General features: G+C 52.7%; 1 protein-coding gene across 25 annotated transcripts in view; it reads right to left on the bottom strand.

The window, feature by feature from the left end:
• The window catches only part of SDK2 (sidekick cell adhesion molecule 2), a 1,552,195-nt gene that overhangs the window by 55,515 nt on the left and 1,475,610 nt on the right, over positions 1–21,070 (bottom strand). For 23 of the 25 annotated variants that reach the window (XM_068263131.1, XM_068263129.1, XM_068263132.1 and 20 more), the window contains 2 exons: positions 20,391–20,526; positions 505–561 (listed from right to left, as the gene is read on the bottom strand). In XM_068263131.1, the coding sequence (XP_068119232.1) occupies positions 505–561; positions 20,391–20,526 (193 nt within the window). The remainder of the gene's footprint in view (positions 1–504; positions 562–20,390; positions 20,527–21,070) is intronic. The other 2 variants (XM_068263135.1, XM_068263136.1) reach the window with 1 other exon arrangement.

Raw genomic sequence — 21,070 nt, 5'->3', positions numbered from 1 at the left:
GGCACATCTGGCTGCCTATACTGGGGGGCTGCCTAATCCTTGGGGTACATCTGGCTACCCAATACTGGGAGGACATCTGGCTATCTGTACTGGGGACACATCTGACTATACTGGGGAGGGGAGGCTACCTAATACCATATACTGGGAAGGAGGCTACTGGGGACACATCTAGCTATACTGGGTAGGGGGGGCTATCTTATATTGGGGACACATCTGCCTAGCTATACTGGGGAGGGTGAGATTTCTGCCTCTGGTTCTGGAGAACCCAATCCCAGCCCTGCTTATTGATATTTCCAATCTATAAAGATGATTTCAGCTAATCAAATACAGGAAATTGCATATCACTGACTATGTTGCAGCATGTATATTATGACTTTTTGATACACAACAAATGACAGGCTGAAATAACAGCAGTGAGGACTGACCCCCACTTCTATAGGATCACCAGTTGGGTGGGTGTAGTCGTGTGTCTGGCATCATGCAGTTAGTGAGGAGCACACTTACTGTCCAGCTCGTACTGGGTGAGAGTCGGCTCACTGAGGTTCCGGACCATGTAGGCAGCTATAGAGATCAGAGGAGCAGGGGGTGAGCAGACAGGGAACAGGAGTGAGGCTGAGGTTAGTATACACAGAACAAGACTCTAATATACATGCAGACATATAGAAACATTTCATCACACACTCAGCAATTAGGAGACTGAGCGCCGCACTGACCGTCCTCACAGCAGCAGGAAATCCTACAGTGCCCAACCCACCTCTCAGCATGTGCTGTGCTATGGAGAGGGGAGGCGAGGCTGCAGGTACTGTCCTATGGAGAGGAGAGGAGAGGCAGGAGGCTGCATGTACTGTGCTATGGAGAGGGGAGGAGAGGCAGGAGGCTGCATGTACTGTGCTATGGAGAGGGGAGGAGAGGCAGGAGGCTGCATGTACTGTCCTATGGAGAGGGGAGGAGAGGCAGGAGGCTGCATGTACTGGCCTATGGAGAGGGGAGGAGAGGCAGGAGGCTGCATGTACTGTCCTATGGAGAGGGGAGGAGAGGCAGGAGGCTGCATGTACTGTGCTATGGAGAGGGGAGGCAGGAGGCTGCATGTACTGTCCTATGGAGAGGGGAGGAGAGGCAGGAGGCTGCATTTACTGTCCTATGGAGAGGGGAGGAGAGGCTGCAGGTACTGTCCTATGGAGAGGGGAGGAGAGGCAGGAGGCTGCATGTACTGTGCTATGGAGAGGGGAGGAGAGGCAGGAGGCTGCATGTGCTGTGCTATGGAGAGGGGAGGAGAGGCAGGAGGCTGCATGTACTGTCCTATGGAGAGGGGAGAAGAGGCAGGAGGCTGCATGTACTGTGCTATGGAGAGGGGAGGAGAGGCAGGAGGCTGCATGTACTGTGCTATGGAGAGGGGAGGAGAGGCAGGAGGCTGCATGTACTGTCCTATGGAGAGGGGAGGAGAGGCAGGAGGCTGCATGTACTGGCCTATGGAGAGGGGAGGAGAGGCAGGAGGCTGCAGGTACTGTCCTATGGAGAGGGGAGGAGAGGCAGGAGGCTGCATGTACTGTGCTATGGAGAGGGGAGGAGAGGCAGGAGGCTGCATGTGCTGTGCTATGGAGAGGGGAGGAGAGGCAGGAGGCTGCATGTACTGTCCTATGGAGAGGGGAGAAGAGGCAGGAGGCTGCATGTACTGTGCTATGGAGAGGGGAGGAGAGGCAGGAGGCTGCATGTACTGTGCTATGGAGAGGGGAGGAGAGGCAGGAGGCTGCATGTACTGTCCTATGGAGAGGGGAGGAGAGGCAGGAGGCTGCATGTACTGGCCTATGGAGAGGGGAGGAGAGGCAGGAGGCTGCATGTACTGTCCTATGGAGAGGGGAGGAGAGGCAGGAGGCTGCATGTACTGTGCTATGGAGAGGGGAGGCAGGAGGCTGCATGTACTGTCCTATGGAGAGGGGAGGAGAGGCAGGAGGCTGCATGTACTGTGCTATGGAGAGGGGAGGAGAGGCTGGAGGCTGCATGTACTGTACTATGGAGAGGGGAGGAGAGGCAGGAGGCTGCATGTACTGTGCTATGGAGAGGGGAGGAGAGGCAGGAGGCTGCATGTACTGTGCTATGGAGAGGGGAGGAGAGGCAGGAGGCTGCATGTACTGTCCTATGGAGAGGGGAGGAGAGGCAGGAGGCTGCATGTACTGGCCTATGGAGAGGGGAGGAGAGGCAGGAGGCTGCAGGTACTGTCCTATGGAGAGGAGAGGAGAGGCAGGAGGCTGCATGTACTGTGCTATGGAGAGGGGAGGAGAGGCAGGAGGCTGCATGTACTGTGCTATGGAGAGGGGAGGAGAGGCAGGAGGCTGCATGTACTGTCCTATTGAGAGGGGAGGAGAGGCAGGAGGATGCATGTACTGTCCTATGGAGAGGGGAGGAGAGGCAGGAGGCTGCATGTACTGTCCTATGGAGAGGAGGCAGGAGGCTGCATGTACTGTCCTATTGAGAGGGGAGGAGAGGCAGGAGGATGCATGTACTGTCCTATGGAGAGGGAAGGAGGCAGGAGGCTGCATGTACTGTCCTATGGAGAGGGAAGGAGAGGCAGGAGGCTGTATGTACTGTGCTATGGAGGGGGGAGGAGAGGCTGGAGGCTGCATGTACTGTGCTATGGAGAGGGGAGGAGAGGCTGGAGGCTGCATGTACTGTGCTATGGAGAGGGGAGGAGAGGCAGGAGGCTGCATGTACTGGCCTATGGAGAGGGGAGGAGAGGCAGGAGGCTGCATGTACTGGCCTATGGAGAGGGGAGGAGAGGCAGGAGGCTGCATGTACTGTGCTATGGAGAGGGGAGGAGAGGCAGGAGGCTTGCATGTACTGTCCTATGGAGAAGGGAGGAGAGGCAGGAGGCTGTATGTACTGTCCTATGGAGAGGGGAGGTGAGGCAGGAGGCTGCATGTACTGTCCTATGGAGAGGGGAGGAGAGGCTGCAGGTACTGTCCTATGGAGAGGGGAGGAGAGGCTGCATGTACTGGCCTATGGAGAGGGGAGGAGAGGCAGGAGGGTGCATGTACTGTCCTATGGAGAGGGGAGGTGAGGCAGGAGGCTGCATGTACTGGCCTATGGAGAGGGGAGGAGAGGCAGGAGACTGCATGTACTGTGCTATGGAGAGGGGAGGAGAGGCAGGAGGCTTGCATGTACTGTCCTACGGAAAAGGGAGGAGAGGCAGGAGGCTGCATTTACTGTCCTATGGAGAGGGGAGGAGAGGCTGCAGGTACTGTCCTATGGAGAGGGGAGGAGAGGCAGGAGGCTGCATGTACTGTGCTATGGAGAGGGGAGGAGAGGCAGGAGGCTGCATGTACTGTCCTATGGAGAGGGGAGGGGAGGCAGGAGGCTGCATTTACTGTCCTATGGAGAGGGGAGGAGAGGCTGCAGGTACTGTCCTATGGAGAGGGGAGGAGAGGCAGGAGGCTGCATGTACTGTGCTATGGAGAGGGGAGGAGAGGCAGGAGGCTGCATGTACTGTCCTATGGAGAGGGGAGGGGAGGCAGGAGGCTGCATGTACTGTCCTATGGAGAGGGGAGGCAGGAGGCTGCGTGTACTGTGCTATGGAGAGGGGAGGAGAGGCAGGAGGCTGCATGTACTGTCCTATGGAGAGGGGAGGAGGGCAGGAGGCTGCATGTACTGTCCTATGGAGAGGGAAGGAGAGGCAGGAGGCTGCATGTACTGTGCTATGGAGAGGGGAGGCAGGAGGCTGCATGTACTGTCCTATGGAGAGGGAAGGAGAGGCAGGAGGCTGCATGTACTGTCCTATGGAGAGGGGAGGGGAGGCAGCATGTACTGTCCTATGGAGAGGGGAGGAGGGCAGGAGGCTGCATGTACTGTCCTATGGAGAGGGAAGGAGAGGCAGGAGGCTGCATGTACTGTGCTATGGAGAGGGGAGGCAGGAGGCTGCATGTACTGTCCTATGGAGAGGGGAGGAGAGGCAGGAGGCTGCAGGTACTGTCCTATGGAGAGGGGAGGAGAGGCAGGAGGCTGCATGTACTGTCCTATGGAGAGGTGAGGAGAGGCAGGAGGCTGCATGTACTGTGCTATGGAGAGGGGAGGAGAGGCAGGAGGCTGCATGTACTGTGCTATGGAGAGGGGAGGAGAGGCAGGAGGCTGCATGTACTGTGCTATGGAGAGGGGAGGAGAGGCTGGAGGCTGCATGTACTGTACTATGGAGAGGGGAGGAGAGGCAGGAGGCTGCATGTACTGTGCTATGGAGAGGGGAGGAGAGGCAGGAGGCTGCATGTACTGTGCTATGGAGAGGGGAGGAGAGGCAGGAGGCTGCATGTACTGTGCTATGGAGAGGGGAGGAGAGGCAGGAGGATGCATGTACTGTCCTATGGAGAGGGGAGGAGAGGCAGGAGGCTGCATGTACTGTCCTATGGAGAGGAGGCAGGAGGCTGCATGTACTGTCCTATTGAGAGGGGAGGAGAGGCAGGAGGATGCATGTACTGTCCTATGGAGAGGGAAGGAGGCAGGAGGCTGCATGTACTGTCCTATGGAGAGGGAAGGAGAGGCAGGAGGCTGTATGTACTGTGCTATGGAGGGGGGAGGAGAGGCTGGAGGCTGCATGTACTGTGCTATGGAGAGGGGAGGAGAGGCTGGAGGCTGCATGTACTGTGCTATGGAGAGGGGAGGAGAGGCAGGAGGCTGCATGTACTGGCCTATGGAGAGGGGAGGAGAGGCAGGAGGCTGCATGTACTGGCCTATGGAGAGGGGAGGAGAGGCAGGAGGCTGCATGTACTGTGCTATGGAGAGGGGAGGAGAGGCAGGAGGCTTGCATGTACTGTCCTATGGAGAAGGGAGGAGAGGCAGGAGGCTGTATGTACTGTCCTATGGAGAGGGGAGGTGAGGCAGGAGGCTGCATGTACTGTCCTATGGAGAGGGGAGGAGAGGCTGCAGGTACTGTCCTATGGAGAGGGGAGGAGAGGCTGCATGTGCTGTGCTATGGAGAGGGGAGGAGAGGCAGGAGGCTGCATGTACTGTCCTATGGAGAGGGGAGAAGAGGCAGGAGGCTGCATGTACTGTGCTATGGAGAGGGGAGGAGAGGCAGGAGGCTGCATGTACTGTGCTATGGAGAGGGGAGGAGAGGCTGGAGGCTGCATGTACTGTCCTATGGAGAGGGGAGGAGAGGCAGGAGGCTGCATTTACTGTCCTATGGAGAGGGGAGGAGAGGCAGGAGGCTGCATGTACTGGCCTATGGAGAGGGGAGGAGAGGCAGGAGGCTGCATGTACTGTCCTATGGAGAGGGGAGGAGAGGCAGGAGGCTGCATGTACTGTGCTATGGAGAGGGGAGGAGAGGCAGGAGGCTGCATGTACTGTCCTATGGAGAGGGGAGGGGAGGCAGGAGGCTGCATTTACTGTCCTATGGAGAGGGGAGGAGAGGCTGCAGGTACTGTCCTATGGAGAGGGGAGGAGAGGCAGGAGGCTGCATGTACTGTGCTATGGAGAGGGGAGGAGAGGCAGGAGGCTGCATGTACTGTCCTATGGAGAGGGGAGGGGAGGCAGGAGGCTGCATGTACTGTCCTATGGAGAGGGGAGGCAGGAGGCTGCGTGTACTGTGCTATGGAGAGGGGAGGAGAGGCAGGAGGCTGCATGTACTGTCCTATGGAGAGGGGAGGAGGGCAGGAGGCTGCATGTACTGTCCTATGGAGAGGGAAGGAGAGGCAGGAGGCTGCATGTACTGTGCTATGGAGAGGGGAGGCAGGAGGCTGCATGTACTGTCCTATGGAGAGGGAAGGAGAGGCAGGAGGCTGCATGTACTGTCCTATGGAGAGGGGAGGGGAGGCAGCATGTACTGTCCTATGGAGAGGGGAGGAGGGCAGGAGGCTGCATGTACTGTCCTATGGAGAGGGAAGGAGAGGCAGGAGGCTGCATGTACTGTGCTATGGAGAGGGGAGGCAGGAGGCTGCATGTACTGTCCTATGGAGAGGGGAGGAGAGGCAGGAGGCTGCAGGTACTGTCCTATGGAGAGGGGAGGAGAGGCAGGAGGCTGCATGTACTGTCCTATGGAGAGGTGAGGAGAGGCAGGAGGCTGCATGTACTGTGCTATGGAGAGGGGAGGAGAGGCAGGAGGCTGCATGTACTGTGCTATGGAGAGGGGAGGAGAGGCAGGAGGCTGCATGTACTGTGCTATGGAGAGGGGAGGAGAGGCTGGAGGCTGCATGTACTGTACTATGGAGAGGGGAGGAGAGGCAGGAGGCTGCATGTACTGTGCTATGGAGAGGGGAGGAGAGGCAGGAGGCTGCATGTACTGTGCTATGGAGAGGGGAGGAGAGGCAGGAGGCTGCATGTACTGTGCTATGGAGAGGGGAGGAGAGGCAGGAGGCTGCATGTACTGTCCTATGGAGAGGGGAGGAGAGGCAGGAGGCTGCATGTACTGGCCTATGGAGAGGGGAGGAGAGGCAGGAGGCTGCATGTACTGTCCTATGGAGAGGGGAGGAGAGGCAGGAGGCTGCATGTACTGTGCTATGGAGAGGGGAGGCAGGAGGCTGCATGTACTGTCCTATGGAGAGGGGAGGAGAGGCAGGAGGCTGCATGTACTGTGCTATGGAGAGGGGAGGAGAGGCTGGAGGCTGCATGTACTGTACTATGGAGAGGGGAGGAGAGGCAGGAGGCTGCATGTACTGTGCTATGGAGAGGGGAGGAGAGGCAGGAGGCTGCATGTACTGTCCTATGGAGAGGGGAGGAGAGGCAGGAGGCTGCATGTACTGGCCTATGGAGAGGGGAGGAGAGGCAGGAGGCTGCAGGTACTGTCCTATGGAGAGGAGAGGAGAGGCAGGAGGCTGCATGTACTGTGCTATGGAGAGGGGAGGAGAGGCAGGAGGCTGCATGTACTGTGCTATGGAGAGGGGAGGAGAGGCAGGAGGCTGCATGTACTGTCCTATTGAGAGGGGAGGAGAGGCAGGAGGATGCATGTACTGTCCTATGGAGAGGGGAGGAGAGGCAGGAGGCTGCATGTACTGTCCTATGGAGAGGGGGGGGGGGGAGAGGCAGGAGGCTGCATGTACTGTCCTATGGAGAGGAGGCAGGAGGCTGCATGTACTGTCCTATGGAGAGGGAAGGAGGCAGGAGGCTGCATGTACTGTCCTATGGAGAGGGAAGGAGAGGCAGGAGGCTGTATGTACTGTGCTATGGAGGGGGGAGGAGAGGCTGGAGGCTGCATGTACTGTGCTATGGAGAGGGGAGGAGAGGCTGGAGGCTGCATGTACTGTGCTATGGAGAGGGGAGGAGAGGCAGGAGGCTGCATGTACTGGCCTATGGAGAGGGGAGGAGAGGCAGGAGGCTGCATGTACTGGCCTATGGAGAGGGGAGGAGAGGCAGGAGGCTGCAGGTACTGTCCTATGGAGAGGAGAGGTGAGGAGAGGCAGGAGGCTGCATGTACTGTGCTATGGAGAGGAGAGGCAGGAGGCTGCATGTACTGTGCTATGGAGAGGGGAGGAGAGGCAGGAGGCTGCATGTACTGTCCTATGGAGAGGGGAGGAGAGGCAGGAGGCTGCATGTACTGTGCTATGGAGAGGGGAGGAGAGGCAGGAGGCTGCATGTACTGTGCTATGGAGAGGGGAGGAGAGGCAGGAGGCTGTATGTACTGTCCTATGGAGAGGGGAGGTGAGGCAGGAGGCTGCATGTACTGTCCTATGGAGAGGGGAGGAGAGGCTGCAGGTACTGTCCTATGGAGAGGGGAGGAGAGGCTGCATGTACTGGCCTATGGAGAGGGGAGGAGAGGCAGGAGGGTGCATGTACTGTCCTATGGAGAGGGGAGGTGAGGCAGGAGGCTGCATGTACTGGCCTATGGAGAGGGGAGGAGAGGCAGGAGACTGCATGTACTGTGCTATGGAGAGGGGAGGAGAGGCAGGAGGCTTGCATGTACTGTCCTACGGAAAAGGGAGGAGAGGCAGGAGGCTGCATGTACTGTCCTATGGAGAGGGGAGGAGAGGCTGCAGGTACTGTCCTATGGAGAGGGGAGGAGAGGCAGGAGGCTGCATGTACTGTGCTATGGAGAGGGGAGGGGAGGAGAGGCAGGAGGCTGCATGTACTGTACTATGGAGAGGGGAGGGGAGGCAGGAGACTGCATGAACTGTACTATGGAGAGGGGAGGAGAGGCAGGAGGCTGCATGTACTGTACTATGGAGAGGGGAGGGGAGGCAGGAGGCTGCATGTACTGTACTATGGGGAGGGGAGGCAGGAGGCTGCATGTACTGTGCTATGGAGAGGGGAGGAGAGGCAGGAGGCTGCATGTACTGTCCTATGGAGAGGGGAGGGGAGGCAGGAGGCTGCATGTACTGTCCTATGGAGAGGGGAGGCAGGAGGCTGCATGTACTGTCCTATGGAGAGGGGAGGAGAGGCAGGAGGCTGCAGTTACTGTCCTATGGAGAGGGGAGGCAGGAGGCTGCATGTACTGTCCTATGGAGAGGGGAGGAGAAGCAGGAGGCTGCATGTACTGTGCTATGGAGAGGGGAGGAGAGGCTGGAGGCTGCATGTACTGTACTATGGAGAGGGGAGGAGAGGCAGGAGGCTGCATGTACTGTGCTATGGAGAGGGAAGGAGAGGCAGGAGGCTGCATGTACTGTGCTATGGAGAGGGGAGGCAGGAGGCTGCATGTACTGTGCTATGGAGAGGGGAGGCAGGAGGCTGCATGTACTGTCCTATGGAGAGGGGAGGAGAGGCAGGAGGCTGCAGGTACTGTCCTATGGAGAGGGGAGGAGAGGCAGGAGGCTGCATGTACTGTGCTATGGAGAGGGGAGGAGAGGCTGCATGTACTGTCCTATGGAGAGGGGAGGAGAGGCAGGAGGCTGCAGTTACTGTCCTATGGAGAGGGGAGGCAGGAGGCTGCATGTACTGTCCTATGGAGAGGGGAGGAGAAGCAGGAGGCTGCATGTACTGTGCTATGGAGAGGGGAGGAGAGGCTGGAGGCTGCATGTACTGTACTATGGAGAGGGGAGGAGAGGCAGGAGGCTGCATGTACTGTGCTATGGAGAGGGGAGGAGAGGCAGGAGGCTGCATGTACTGTGCTATGGAGAGGGGAGGAGAGGCAGGAGCCTGCATGTACTGTCCTATGGAGAGGGAGGAGAGGCAGGAGGCTGCATGTACTGGCCTATGGAGAGGGGAGGAGAGGCAGGAGGCTGCAGGTACTGTCCTATGGAGAGGAGAGGAGAGGCAGGAGGCTGCATGTACTGGCCTATGGAGAGGGGAGGAGAGGCAGGAGGCTGCATGTACTGTCCTATGGAGAGGGGAGGAGAGGCAGGAGGCTGCATGTACTGTGCTATGGAGAGGGGAGGCAGGAGGCTGCATGTACTGTCCTATGGAGAGGGGAGGAGAGGCAGGAGGCTGCATGTACTGTCCTATGGAGAGGGAAGGAGAGGCAGGAGGCTGTATGTACTGTGCTATGGAGAGGGGAGAAGAGGCAGGAGGCTGCATGTACTGTGCTATGGAGAGGGGAGGCAGGAGGCTGCATGTACTGTGCTATGGAGAGGGGAGGAGAGGCAGGAGGCTGCATGTACTGTGCTATGGAGAGGGGAGGAGAGGCAGGAGGCTGCATGTACTGTCCTATGGAGAGGGGAGGAGAGGCAGGAGGCTGCATGTACTGTCCTATGGAGAGGGGAGGAGAGGCAGGAGGCTGCATGTACTGGCCTATGGAGAGGGGAGGAGAGGCAGGAGGCTGCAGGTACTGTCCTATGGAGAGGAGAGGAGAGGCAGGAGGCTGCATGTACTGTGCTATGGAGAGGGGAGGAGAGGCAGGAGGCTGCATGTACTGTGCTATGGAGAGGGGAGGGGAGGAGAGGCAGGAGACTGCATGAACTGTACTATGGAAAGGGGAGGAGAGGCAGGAGGCTGCATGTACTGTACTATGGAAAGGGGAGGAGAGGCAGGAGGCTGCATGTACTGTACTATGGAAAGGGGAGGAGAGGCAGGAGGCTGCATGTACTGTCCTATGGAGAGAGGAGGAGAGGCAGGAGGCTGCATGTACTGTCCTATGGAGAGGGGAGGAGAGGCAGGAGGCTGCATGTACTGTGCTATGGGGAGGGGAGGAGAGGCAGGAGGCTGCATGTACTGTCCTATGGAGAGGGGAGGAGAGGCAGGAGGCTGCATGTACTGGCCTATGGAGAGGGGAGGAGAGGCTGGAGGCTGCATGTACTGTACTATGGAGAGGGGAGGAGAGGCAGGAGGCTGCATGTACTGTGCTATGGAGAGGGGAGGAGAGGCAGGAGGCTGCATGTACTGTCCTATGGAGAGGGGAGGGGAGGCAGGAGGCTGCATGTACTGTACTATGGGGAGGGGAGGCAGGAGGCTGCATGTACTGTGCTATGGAGAGGGGAGGAGAGGCAGGAGGCTGCATGTACTGTCCTATGGAGAGGGGAGGGGAGGCAGGAGGCTGCATGTACTGTCCTATGGAGAGGGGAGGCAGGAGGCTGCATGTACTGTCCTATGGAGAGAGGAGGAGAGGCAGGAGGCTGCATGTACTGTCCTATGGAGAGGGGAGGAGAGGCAGGAGGCTGCATGTACTGTCCTACGGAAAAGGGAGGAGAGGCAGGAGGCTGCATGTACTGTACTATGGAGAGGGGAGGAGAGGCAGGAGGCTGCAGGTACTGTCCTATGGAGAGGAGAGGAGAGGCAGGAGGCTGCATGTACTGTGCTATGGAGAGGGGAGGAGAGGCTGGAGGCTGCATGTACTGTGCTATGGAGAGGGGAGGAGAGGCAGGAGGCTGCATGTACTGTCCTATTGAGAGGGGAGGAGAGGCAGGAGGATGCATGTACTGTCCTATGGAGAGGGGAGGAGAGGCAGGAGGCTGCATGTACTGTCCTATGGAGAGGAGGCAGGAGGCTGCATGTACTGTCCTATGGAGAGGGGAGGAGAGGCAGGAGGCTGCATGTACTGTGCTATGGAGAGGGGAGGCAGGAGGCTGCATGTACTGTCCTATGGAGAGGGGAGGAGAGGCAGGAGGCTGCAGGTACTGTCCTATGGAGAGGTGAGGAGAGGCAGGAGGCTGCATGTACTGTGCTATGGAGAGGGGAGGAGAGGCTGCAGGTACTGTCCTATGGAGAGGGGAGGAGAGGCAGGAGGGTGCATGTACTGTCCTACGGAAAAGGGAGGAGAGGCAGGAGGCTGCATGTACTGTCCTATGGAGAGGGGAGGAGAGGCAGGAGGCTGCAGGTACTGTCCTATGGAGAGGAGAGGAGAGGCAGGAGGCTGCATGTACTGTGCTATGGAGAGGGGAGGAGAGGCTGGAGGCTGCATGTACTGTGCTATGGAGAGGGGAGGAGAGGCAGGAGGATGCATGTACTGTCCTATGGAGAGGGGAGGAGAGGCAGGAGGCTGCATGTACTGTCCTATGGAGAGGGGGGGGGGGGGGGGAGAGGCAGGAGGCTGCATGTACTGTCCTATGGAGAGGAGGCAGGAGGCTGCATGTACTGTCCTATGGAGAGGGAAGGAGGCAGGAGGCTGCATGTACTGTCCTATGGAGAGGGAAGGAGAGGCAGGAGGCTGTATGTACTGTGCTATGGAGGGGGGAGGAGAGGCAGGAGGCTGCATGTACTGTCCTACGGAAAAGGGAGGAGAGGCAGGAGGCTGCATGTACTGTACTATGGAGAGGGGAGGAGAGGCAGGAGGCTGCAGGTACTGTCCTATGGAGAGGGGAGGAGAGGCAGGAGGGTGCATGTACTGTCCTATGGAGAGGGGAGGAGAGGCAGGAGGGTGCATGTCCTGTGCTATGGAGAGGGGAGGCAGGAGGCTGCATGTACTGTCCTATGGAGAGGGGAGGAGAGGCAGGAGGCTGCATGTACTGTGCTATGGAGAGGGGAGGAGAGGCTGGAGGCTGCATGTACTGTACTATGGAGAGGGGAGGAGAGGCAGGAGGCTGCATGTACTGTCCTACGGAAAAGGGAGGAGAGGCAGGAGGCTGCATGTACTGTACTATGGAGAGGGGAGGAGAGGCAGGAGGCTGCAGGTACTGTCCTATGGAGAGGAGAGGAGAGGCAGGAGGCTGCATGTACTGTGCTATGGAGAGGGGAGGAGAGGCTGGAGGCTGCATGTACTGTGCTATGGAGAGGGGAGGAGAGGCAGGAGGATGCATGTACTGTCCTATGGAGAGGGAAGGAGAGGCAGGAGGATGCATGTACTGTCCTATGGAGAGGGAAGGAGAGGCAGGAGGCTGCATGTACTGTGCTATGGAGAGGGGAGGAGAGGCTGGAGGCTGCATGTACTGTGCTATGGAGAGGGGAGGAGAGGCAGGAGGCTGCATGTACTGGCCTATGGAGAGGGGAGGAGAGGCAGGAGGATGCATGTACTGTCCTATGGAGAGGGAAGGAGAGGCAGGAGGCTGCATGTACTGGCCTATGGAGAGGGGAGGAGAGGCAGGAGGCTGCATGTACTGTGCTATGGAGAGGGGAGGAGAGGCAGGAGGCTGCATGTACTGGCCTATGGAGAGGGGAGGAGAGGCAGGAGGCTGCATCTACTGTCCTGAGGAGAGGTGAGGAGAGGCAGGAGGCTGCATGTACTGTGCTATGGAGAGGAGAGGCAGGAGGCTGCATGTACTGTGCTATGGAGAGGGGAGGAGAGGCAGGAGGCTGCATGTACTGTCCTATGGAGAGGGGAGGAGAGGCAGGAGGCTGCATGTACTGTCCTATGGAGAGGGGAGGAGAGGGAGGAGGCTGCATGTACTGTGCTATGGAGAGGGGAGGAGAGGCAGGAGGCTGCATGTACTGTCCTATGGAGAGGGGAGGAGAGGCAGGAGGCTGCATGTACTGTCCTATGGAGAGGGGAGGAGAGGCAGGAGGCTGCATGTACTGTACTATGGAATGGGGAGGGGAGGCAGGAGGCTGCATGTACTGTCCTATGGAGAGGAGAGGTATGTTACTGGACAGCAGTCACAGGTGGCAGCAGACAAGCACAAGCTGTATTTGCACAGCACAAAGCCAAACAAAAGATTAACGTTTCCAGGTCAGCCAAGTAATGTGAGACTGCAGAGATCAGCGCTGGATTGTGCTCACATCTTCACTCATACCACAGAGACAGCCAATATTAAAGGTGCCCATACACTCGTCAGATTGGCAGCAGACAGATAAGAAATGCATCTGATGATCTATCTGATGCGTTTTTAGAACATTTTTTACCAGGATAGAATTCCAATAGATTTCAGTTTGAAATCTGTTGAAATTCGATCTGATGGCATTTTTTTGCCATCAGATTTCCATTAAGGCCAATGCAAACTGATAAGCAATCTCATCAGATCGACCTAAATTTTCCACCCTGCTAGTTCGATGGAAATCCATCGAAATCGATCGAAATCGGCCGTCGATCGGTCGATTGGCCAGAAAATCGGCTGAGTGTATGGGCTGCTTAAGCGTTATTAATTAGCAGGAACTCATTGGCACATCTGACAGCTCCGTAAGAAGTGTGATCTCCAGTGAGGCTGCCGGCTATGCCGCTTCTATTCACAGTCACTGTTACCGAATCACAACAGGCAGAAGTTTTCTGAAGTTTCTCTACAACTTTTTGCCACGCCCGAAACTGTCAGGATCTGCAGTGACATTGCTAGTTCTGTAGATAAAATGTATTACTTCTCTCTTTTCAGTCTGCTTATAATGTCGGAAGATTAAATCCTATACTTACATTACTGATTTTAGCGGAGTAATAGAACACAACAGAGGCGCCAGCAAGAGTAAAATATTTAAAAACCGTCTAAAAGGAGGGATGTAGGTGGACTCACCTCCCTCAAATAAAGACCAGCCAATGAGCTGTCATTAGACAACGCTTATTATTTATTGGGGATTCTCCTAGCATATACTTGGAGAATTCTATTATTCCGCTGATCAAGTCCACCCTGGGTGGAGGGGTGTATCCCCATCTGTTTTTCCTGTCTACAGAGAGCGACATTTTATTACCTGAGTGGGGTCAGGTTATAATTCTCTCCACTTGCCTTTCCAGTGGTTGCCTTTGTGGTAACCCAACCTTGTGAGTATATTTACTGTTATTTACTGTTGATTTACATTTAATTCCATTCTATTCTGACATACTGCACCATATCGGGCTCTTGGTCTCGTTTTCTGTTTTTTAAAATTACTGATTTTAGCTACATTTTATAATACAGCTTTGTCACCTCTATTATGTATATTATAAACTGTTACTCTGTGCCTGTACTGATAGTAAACTAGCTGCAGTGTGTGCTGATCCCTGCTACCTCCAGTATGTACAGTATAAGCCGTTACTCTGTGCCTGTACTGATAGTAAACTAGCTGCAGTGTGTGCTGATCCCTGCTACCTCCAGTATGTACAGTATAAGCTGTTACTCTGTGCCTGTACTGATAGTAACCTAGCTGCAGTGTGTGCTGATCTGTGCTGCCTCCAGTATGTACAGTATAAGCCGTTACTCTGTGCCTGTACTGATGGTAAACTAGCTGCAGTGTGTGCTGATCTCTGCTACCTCCAGTATGTATAGTATAAGCCGTTACTTTATGCCTGTACTGTTACGGAAGTGCACCTTAGACGGGGGGATTTAAAAAAAAATTGTACATACCAGGGGCCTCCTCCAGGCTTATCGCTCCCTCACCGTCCTTCTGTGCCGTCTGGATCCTCCGCAATTCAGCCCGGAAAATCCTTCAGTTGGTGCCAGTCGGCAATGGGAGAGCATGCGCACTACACCACGACCGAAGGACTTTCAGGACCAAATTGCGGAGGATCCAGGCGGCGGACTAAGAGGGAGCGATCAGCCTGGAGGGGGCTTGAGGAAGCCCCAGATATGTACCGGTATATATATTTTTTTAATCTCCCCCCCTTCAGTCTCAGGTTCCCTTTACGACATTTCCAACCAACGGCATTTAACTACATTAACTTAAAGCAAATCTGGCTGCCACCAGCAGTGGCAGTTTGATTACTTCCAAATTTTAATGCCTAAAATCGATGCAATCTTTTCTCAAGCTTTTAGACCCCAAAAATTATACTGCTAGATACAGTGGGTTGCAAAAGTATTCGGCCCCTTGAAGTTTTCCACATTTTGTCACATTACTGCCACAAACATGAATCAATTTTATTGGAATTCCACATGAAAGACCAATACAAAGTGGTGTACACGTGAGAAGTGGAACGGAAATCATACATGATTCCAAACATTTTTAACAAATAAATAACTGCAAAATGGCGTGTGCATAATTATTCTGCCCCCTTTGGTCTGAGTGCAGTCAGTTGCCTATAGACATTGCCTGATGATTGCTAATGACTAAATAGAGTGCACCTGTGTGTAATCTAATGTCAGTACAAATACAGCTGCTCTGTGATGGCCTCAGAGGTTGTCTAAGAGAATATTGGGAGCAACAACACCATGAAGTCCAAAGAACACACCAGACAGGTCAGGGATAAAGTTATTGAAAAATTTAAAGCAGGCTTAGGCTACAAAAAGATTTCCAAAGCCTTGAACATCTCACGGAGCCCTGTTCAAGCGATCATTCAGAAATGGAAGGAGTACGGCACAACTGTACACTTACCAAGACAAGGCCGTCCACCTAAATTCGCAGGCCGAACAAGGAGAGCGCTGATCAGAAACGCAGTCAAGAGGCCCATGGTGACTCTGGACGAGCTGCAGAGATCTACAGCTCAGGTGGGAGACTCTGTCCATAGGACAACTATTAGTCATGCACTGTACAAAGTTGGCCTTTATGGAAGAGTGGCAAGAAGAAAGCCATTGTGAACAGAAAAGCATAAGTCCCGTTTGCAGTTTGCCACAAGCCATGTGGGGGACACAGCAACCATGTGGAAGAAGGTGCTCTGGTCAGATGAGACCAAAATGGAACCTTTTGGCCAAAATGCAAAACGCTATTTGTTGCGGAAAACTAACACTGCACATCACTCTGAACACTCCATCCCCACTGTCAAATATAGTGGTGGCAGCATCATGCTCGGGGGGTGCTTCTCTTCAGCAGGGACAGGGAAGCTGGTCAGAGTTGAAGGGAAGATAGATGGAGCCAAACACAGGGCAATTTTGGAAAAAAACCTCTTGGAGTCTGCAAAAGACTTGAGACTGGGGCGGAGGTTCACCTTCCAGCAGGACAATGACCCTAAACATAAACCCAGGGCAACATTGTAAATGGTTTAAAACAAAACATATCTATGTGTTAGAATGGCCCAGTCAAAGTCCAGATCTAAATCCAATCAAGAATCTGTGGCAAGATCTGAAAACTGCTGTTCACAAACGCTGTCCATCTAATCTGACTGAGCTGGAGCTGTTTTGCAAAGAAGAATGGGCAAGGATTTCAGTTTCTAGATGTGCAAAGCTGGTAGAGACATACCCTAAAAGACTGGCAGCTGTAATTGCAGCAAAAGGTGGTTCTACAAAGTATTGACTCAGGGGGCTGAATAATTACTCACACCACTTTGCAGTTATTTATTTGTAAAAAATGTTTGGAATCATGTATGATTTTCGTTCCACTTCTCACGTGTACACCACTTTGTATTGGTCTTTCAAGTGGAATTCCAATAAAATTGATGCATGTTTGTGGCAGTAATGTGACAAAATGTGGAAAACTTCAAGGGGGCGGAATACTTTTGCAACCCACTGTAGATCTGGGGCAGCTCTGCACATTCCACACCTCCAATGGATCCAGCTCGGGATTACCGCTCTGAGCTGTGGATTTCCATCCCGAGCCTGACTTGGGGTTACCGCTAAGGAGGTTAAAGTATTACACTCTGTTTAAAGTAATGAGGAGGTGTAATATGTCGTTACTAATGTTTGAGGCTGGTACACAACATGCAATTTTGATACCATTTGCGATCAAGAAAATGATCGGATCTGAGAAAAAAACAAAAAATATATTTGCCACTGATTGCCAGAGGATGATCCAAAGCTGAAGGTCAATCTGTTTTTCAATTGGAATAAGATCAGGCATTATGAAATATATCAATCGCAATACTGCCTATCCTTTCAATTCATTGTCGATTGGTACCTAATCGGTAAACTGATCAGAAAAATGATCGGAAATCTAACCGGAATGTGAATAAAACATTGCATACGTGTGTACGCTGGCTTTCTTCTACTCTATATCTGATTGCTGTGAGTTCTTATTATCGATTATCTGATCACTGGTTCATATAGGTGTGAAGTGAGAATTGCATGTTGTGTAGCAGGCTTAAAGGGATCTTCAAGTGAGAGGAATGTCGAGGGCGACGTTTTTATTTAATTTTAACCAATGCAGATTGCCTGGCTGTCCTGCTGATCCTCTGCCTCTAATACTTTTAGCCATAGACCCTGAGGTCCCTTTTACACTAGGAGACATTATGCATGGAGGGTAAAGCAACAGCAATGAACATGTATGGGGCCTACCCCGTTGCGTTGCGCCAGAAGTTTCAGAATCGCCGCCGACATGCTGCAAAGTCAACAGTGCGTTACCGTTTGATTTCCGCGGCGACGGAATGCATGGAAGTCTATGGGCAATGCAGACTATTTAACTACTAAACGACCGCTCCAGGCCAATTGGCGTGAAGTCCTGGGGCGGGGTTTTAAAGGAGATTACAGGCGCCGATGTGCGCTCATCTCCGCTTGAATGACGGAGATTTGTTTCCCAGCGGCGGCCATACACCGGAGTCTATTTACACCGTACAGAGCTGCGATCGATTGCCGTGTGGCATGGCTGTCCTCCTGGGACCCACAGGAGCGATTGGCTGTCATACGTTGATGCCGATGACAGCCGATCACGGTGATTGGCTGGCCGGCTTTATTAAAAAAAAAAAAAAATAGTGACATTTATTTACAAAATAAACATAAATAAAAAATATAAATAAACATGCCAATGAGGATTAGACCCCACCAGCAGAGAGCTCTGTTGGTGGGCAGAAAAGTGGAGGGTGGGTGTGGAGGGGGAGGAAATCACTTGTGTGCTGAGTTGAGCGGCCCTGCAGCGAGGCCTTAATGCTGCAGTGGCCTAATTTGTAAAAAAATAGCCTGGTCACTGGGGAGGGGGGGGGGGGGGGGGGAGGAGTAAAGCCTGTGGTCCTTAAAGAGAACCCGAGGTGTGTTTAAAGAATGTTATCTGCATACAGAGGCTGGGTCTGCTTATATTGCCCAGCCTCTGTTGCTATCCCAAACCCCACTAAGGTCCCCCTGCACTCTGCAATCCCTCATAAATCACAGCCGTGCTGTGAGGCTGTGTTTACATCTGTAGTGTCAGTCTCAGCTGCTCCCCCGCCTCCTGCATAGCTCCGGTCCCTGCCCCCGTCCCTTCACTCCAATCAGCAGGGAGGGAAGGGATGCAGGCGGGGACTGGAGTTCTGCAGGAGGTGGGGAGAGCAGCAGACTGACACTATAGAGATAAACACAGCCAGCTCTGACAAGCTGTTTGTCAGCAGCGTGGCTGTGATTTATGAGGGATTGCAGAGTGCAGGGGGACCTTAGGGGGGTTTGGGATAGCAACAGAGGCTGGGCTGTATAGGCAGATCCAGCCTCTGTATGCAGATAATATTCTTCAAACCCACCTCGGGTTCTCTTTAAGTGGTTAAATACACGACAGGTAAGCCGGGAATCCCAGTGATGTACTTCCTGTCCAGTACATCACTGGGCGATGTGGCAGCAGACAGCGTGCGCTCTATACATAGGACCCCATCAGCACGCATTGCCACAGGGTCATACGAATCTACTTTTTGGCATTGCGGTGTGATACGATGGGGGCGGCGCACCGCACTGCAGCGCTTGCCTCAAGTGTAAAACCGCTACTGGACAAGCATGCAGATCAGGTGCTCCGAGTAAAGTGTGACTCAATTACTCACATGCTTGTTTCAGGTGTGAGATTCAGACACTACTGAGGCATGAAAGATCAGCAGGGCTGCCAGGCAACTGGTATTGTTTAAACAGGAAATAAATAAGGCAGCCTCCGTATACCTCTCGCTCCAGGTTCCGTGTAAGAAGTCGACCAGCGTAAAGAGCAGGAGTAGACTCCAGAGAGACAGTAATCTGCAGACCTAGATTTTCAGCATAAAGTACCTGCACACTAGCAAACTTCTGCCCACTTTTCAGCAACACTGCAATGTTACAGACTTATACAATTTGCTGAAAAATACACAGTAATAAGCATGTGTGCTCAGATTTAAAGGGTACCCGAGGTGACATGTGACATGATGAGATAGACATGGGTATGTACAGTGCTGAGCACACAAATAACTAGGCTGTGTTCCTTTTTTTCTTTCTCTGAAAGAGTTAAATATCAGGTATGTAAGTGGCTGACTCAGTCCTGACTCAGACAGGAAGTGACTACAGTGTGACCATCACTGATAAGAAATTCCAACTATAAAACACTTTCCTAGCAGAAAATCGCTTCTGAAAGCAGGAGAGAGATAAAAAGGATCCATAGTTCATATACTTTAGCTCTGGCATACGTCAATGAATGTGTCATTGAGCAAAAACAATAAAACATTACAAACTTCAAAAGTAGATTTAAATATTAAATACAACTGTGGAATATCTTAAAAAGTCATTTTTAGGAGACGGAGGCTAGATACAGTTGTTTAAAGAGATACTGAAGCGAAAATAAATATATGATATAATAAATTGGTTGTGTACTATGAATAATTACTAGAAGATTAGCAGAAAAGATTTTCAGGTATATAGTGTGTTTTCTAACATTGCATCATTCTCTAATATGTGCAGATTACACAACACTCAGCATTCAAAATGATTCTTTCAGAGCAGTCTGTGAACTAATGACCTCTCCCTCTGGCAGAGGAAAAGTAAATAGTTCACAAACAGTTGAGATAATAAAAGTCAGAAAACAGCCCTCTCCACCACTTTTGAAAGTCCTAGAGATAATGGCTTTTTTGTATAGAGACAACAACTGGAGTTTCTTAACTCTTCCTGTACTGGAAACAATTAGACTGATGTATCTGATCTTAATGTTTTATTTCTTAGCTGTGCTACACATACAAATCATAATATCATAGTTTTTTTCTCTCGCTTCAGTGTCTCCTTAATTCATTCGTTTATTTTCACCTTGGGTGTCCTTTAAGGGTTCTTATAAAGAGATCTCTGATTTCGGGTAGGTTCAGTTTAGCATTAGTTTACTTCTCTGACCAGAAACCTAGACTTGAACTGACCACAAAGATCCATGTATATGTGCAGTCACACTGACACTAAACTGAAGGCAAAAGTCCGAGCACACTAGCCATTAAAATCAGACTATGGTACCCAAGGGAAACTGTCATTAGGAAAACAGACAGACTGATCTAAGTAGTGTTACAAATTATGTTTTCAAAGCAAAAATAAAAACTCCCACTGCAAAGTACATGAGCTCTGTGCCTATAACAGGTAACTTGGTGGCCGTCATGCAACCCCTAAGGCTGTCTTTGTGAGTGCTGGTCCCCATGTCCCCCCACACAAATGAGAAATGGACTGTTCCTGAGTATTACTCACAGGTCAGCTCCGCCCATTTAGCGTTGGGGTTGTTGATGTTGCGTACGGTGAAACTCCTCATGCCGTCATACACCAGCTCTCGGTAGCGGATCCGGAACCCCAGGAGGATGCCGTTAATCTTATCTTCTGGTGGCGACTGACAAAACACAAGTGTCATTGTCACTTTTTCATATGCTAGATGTCTCCTGGTGCTTGAGACAATTATTATTATAAAGAAGCATTTGTGTAGGGATGACAACTTCCTACAGTTTATCAAATAATTCATGTCACTGACTGTCCTCAGCTGTCCTCAGAGGAGCTCACACTCTAATCCTACCATAGCCATAGTCTAATGTCCTGCCATATTATTATTATGTATTTATATAGCACTGACATCTCCTGCAGCACTGTACAGAGTACATAGCCATGTCACTGACTGTCCTCAGAGGAGCTCACACTCTAATCCTACCATAGTCATAGTGTAATGTCCTACCATATTAATATTATGTATTTATATAGCACTGATATCTTCTGCAGCACATTACAGAGTACATAGTCATGTCACTGACTGTCCTCAGAGGAGCTCACAATCTAATCCCTGCCATAGTCATAGTGTAATGTCCTACCATATTATTATTATTATGTATTTATATAGCACTGACATCTTCTGCAGCACATTATAGAGTACATAGTCATGTCAC

Source organism: Hyperolius riggenbachi, chromosome 12, assembly GCF_040937935.1.
Source record: "Hyperolius riggenbachi isolate aHypRig1 chromosome 12, aHypRig1.pri, whole genome shotgun sequence".
NCBI classification, from domain to species: domain Eukaryota; kingdom Metazoa; phylum Chordata; class Amphibia; order Anura; family Hyperoliidae; genus Hyperolius; species Hyperolius riggenbachi.
The sequence above is the reverse complement of the archived record's forward strand: the minus strand, read 5'-3'. Positions and strand labels throughout refer to the sequence as shown.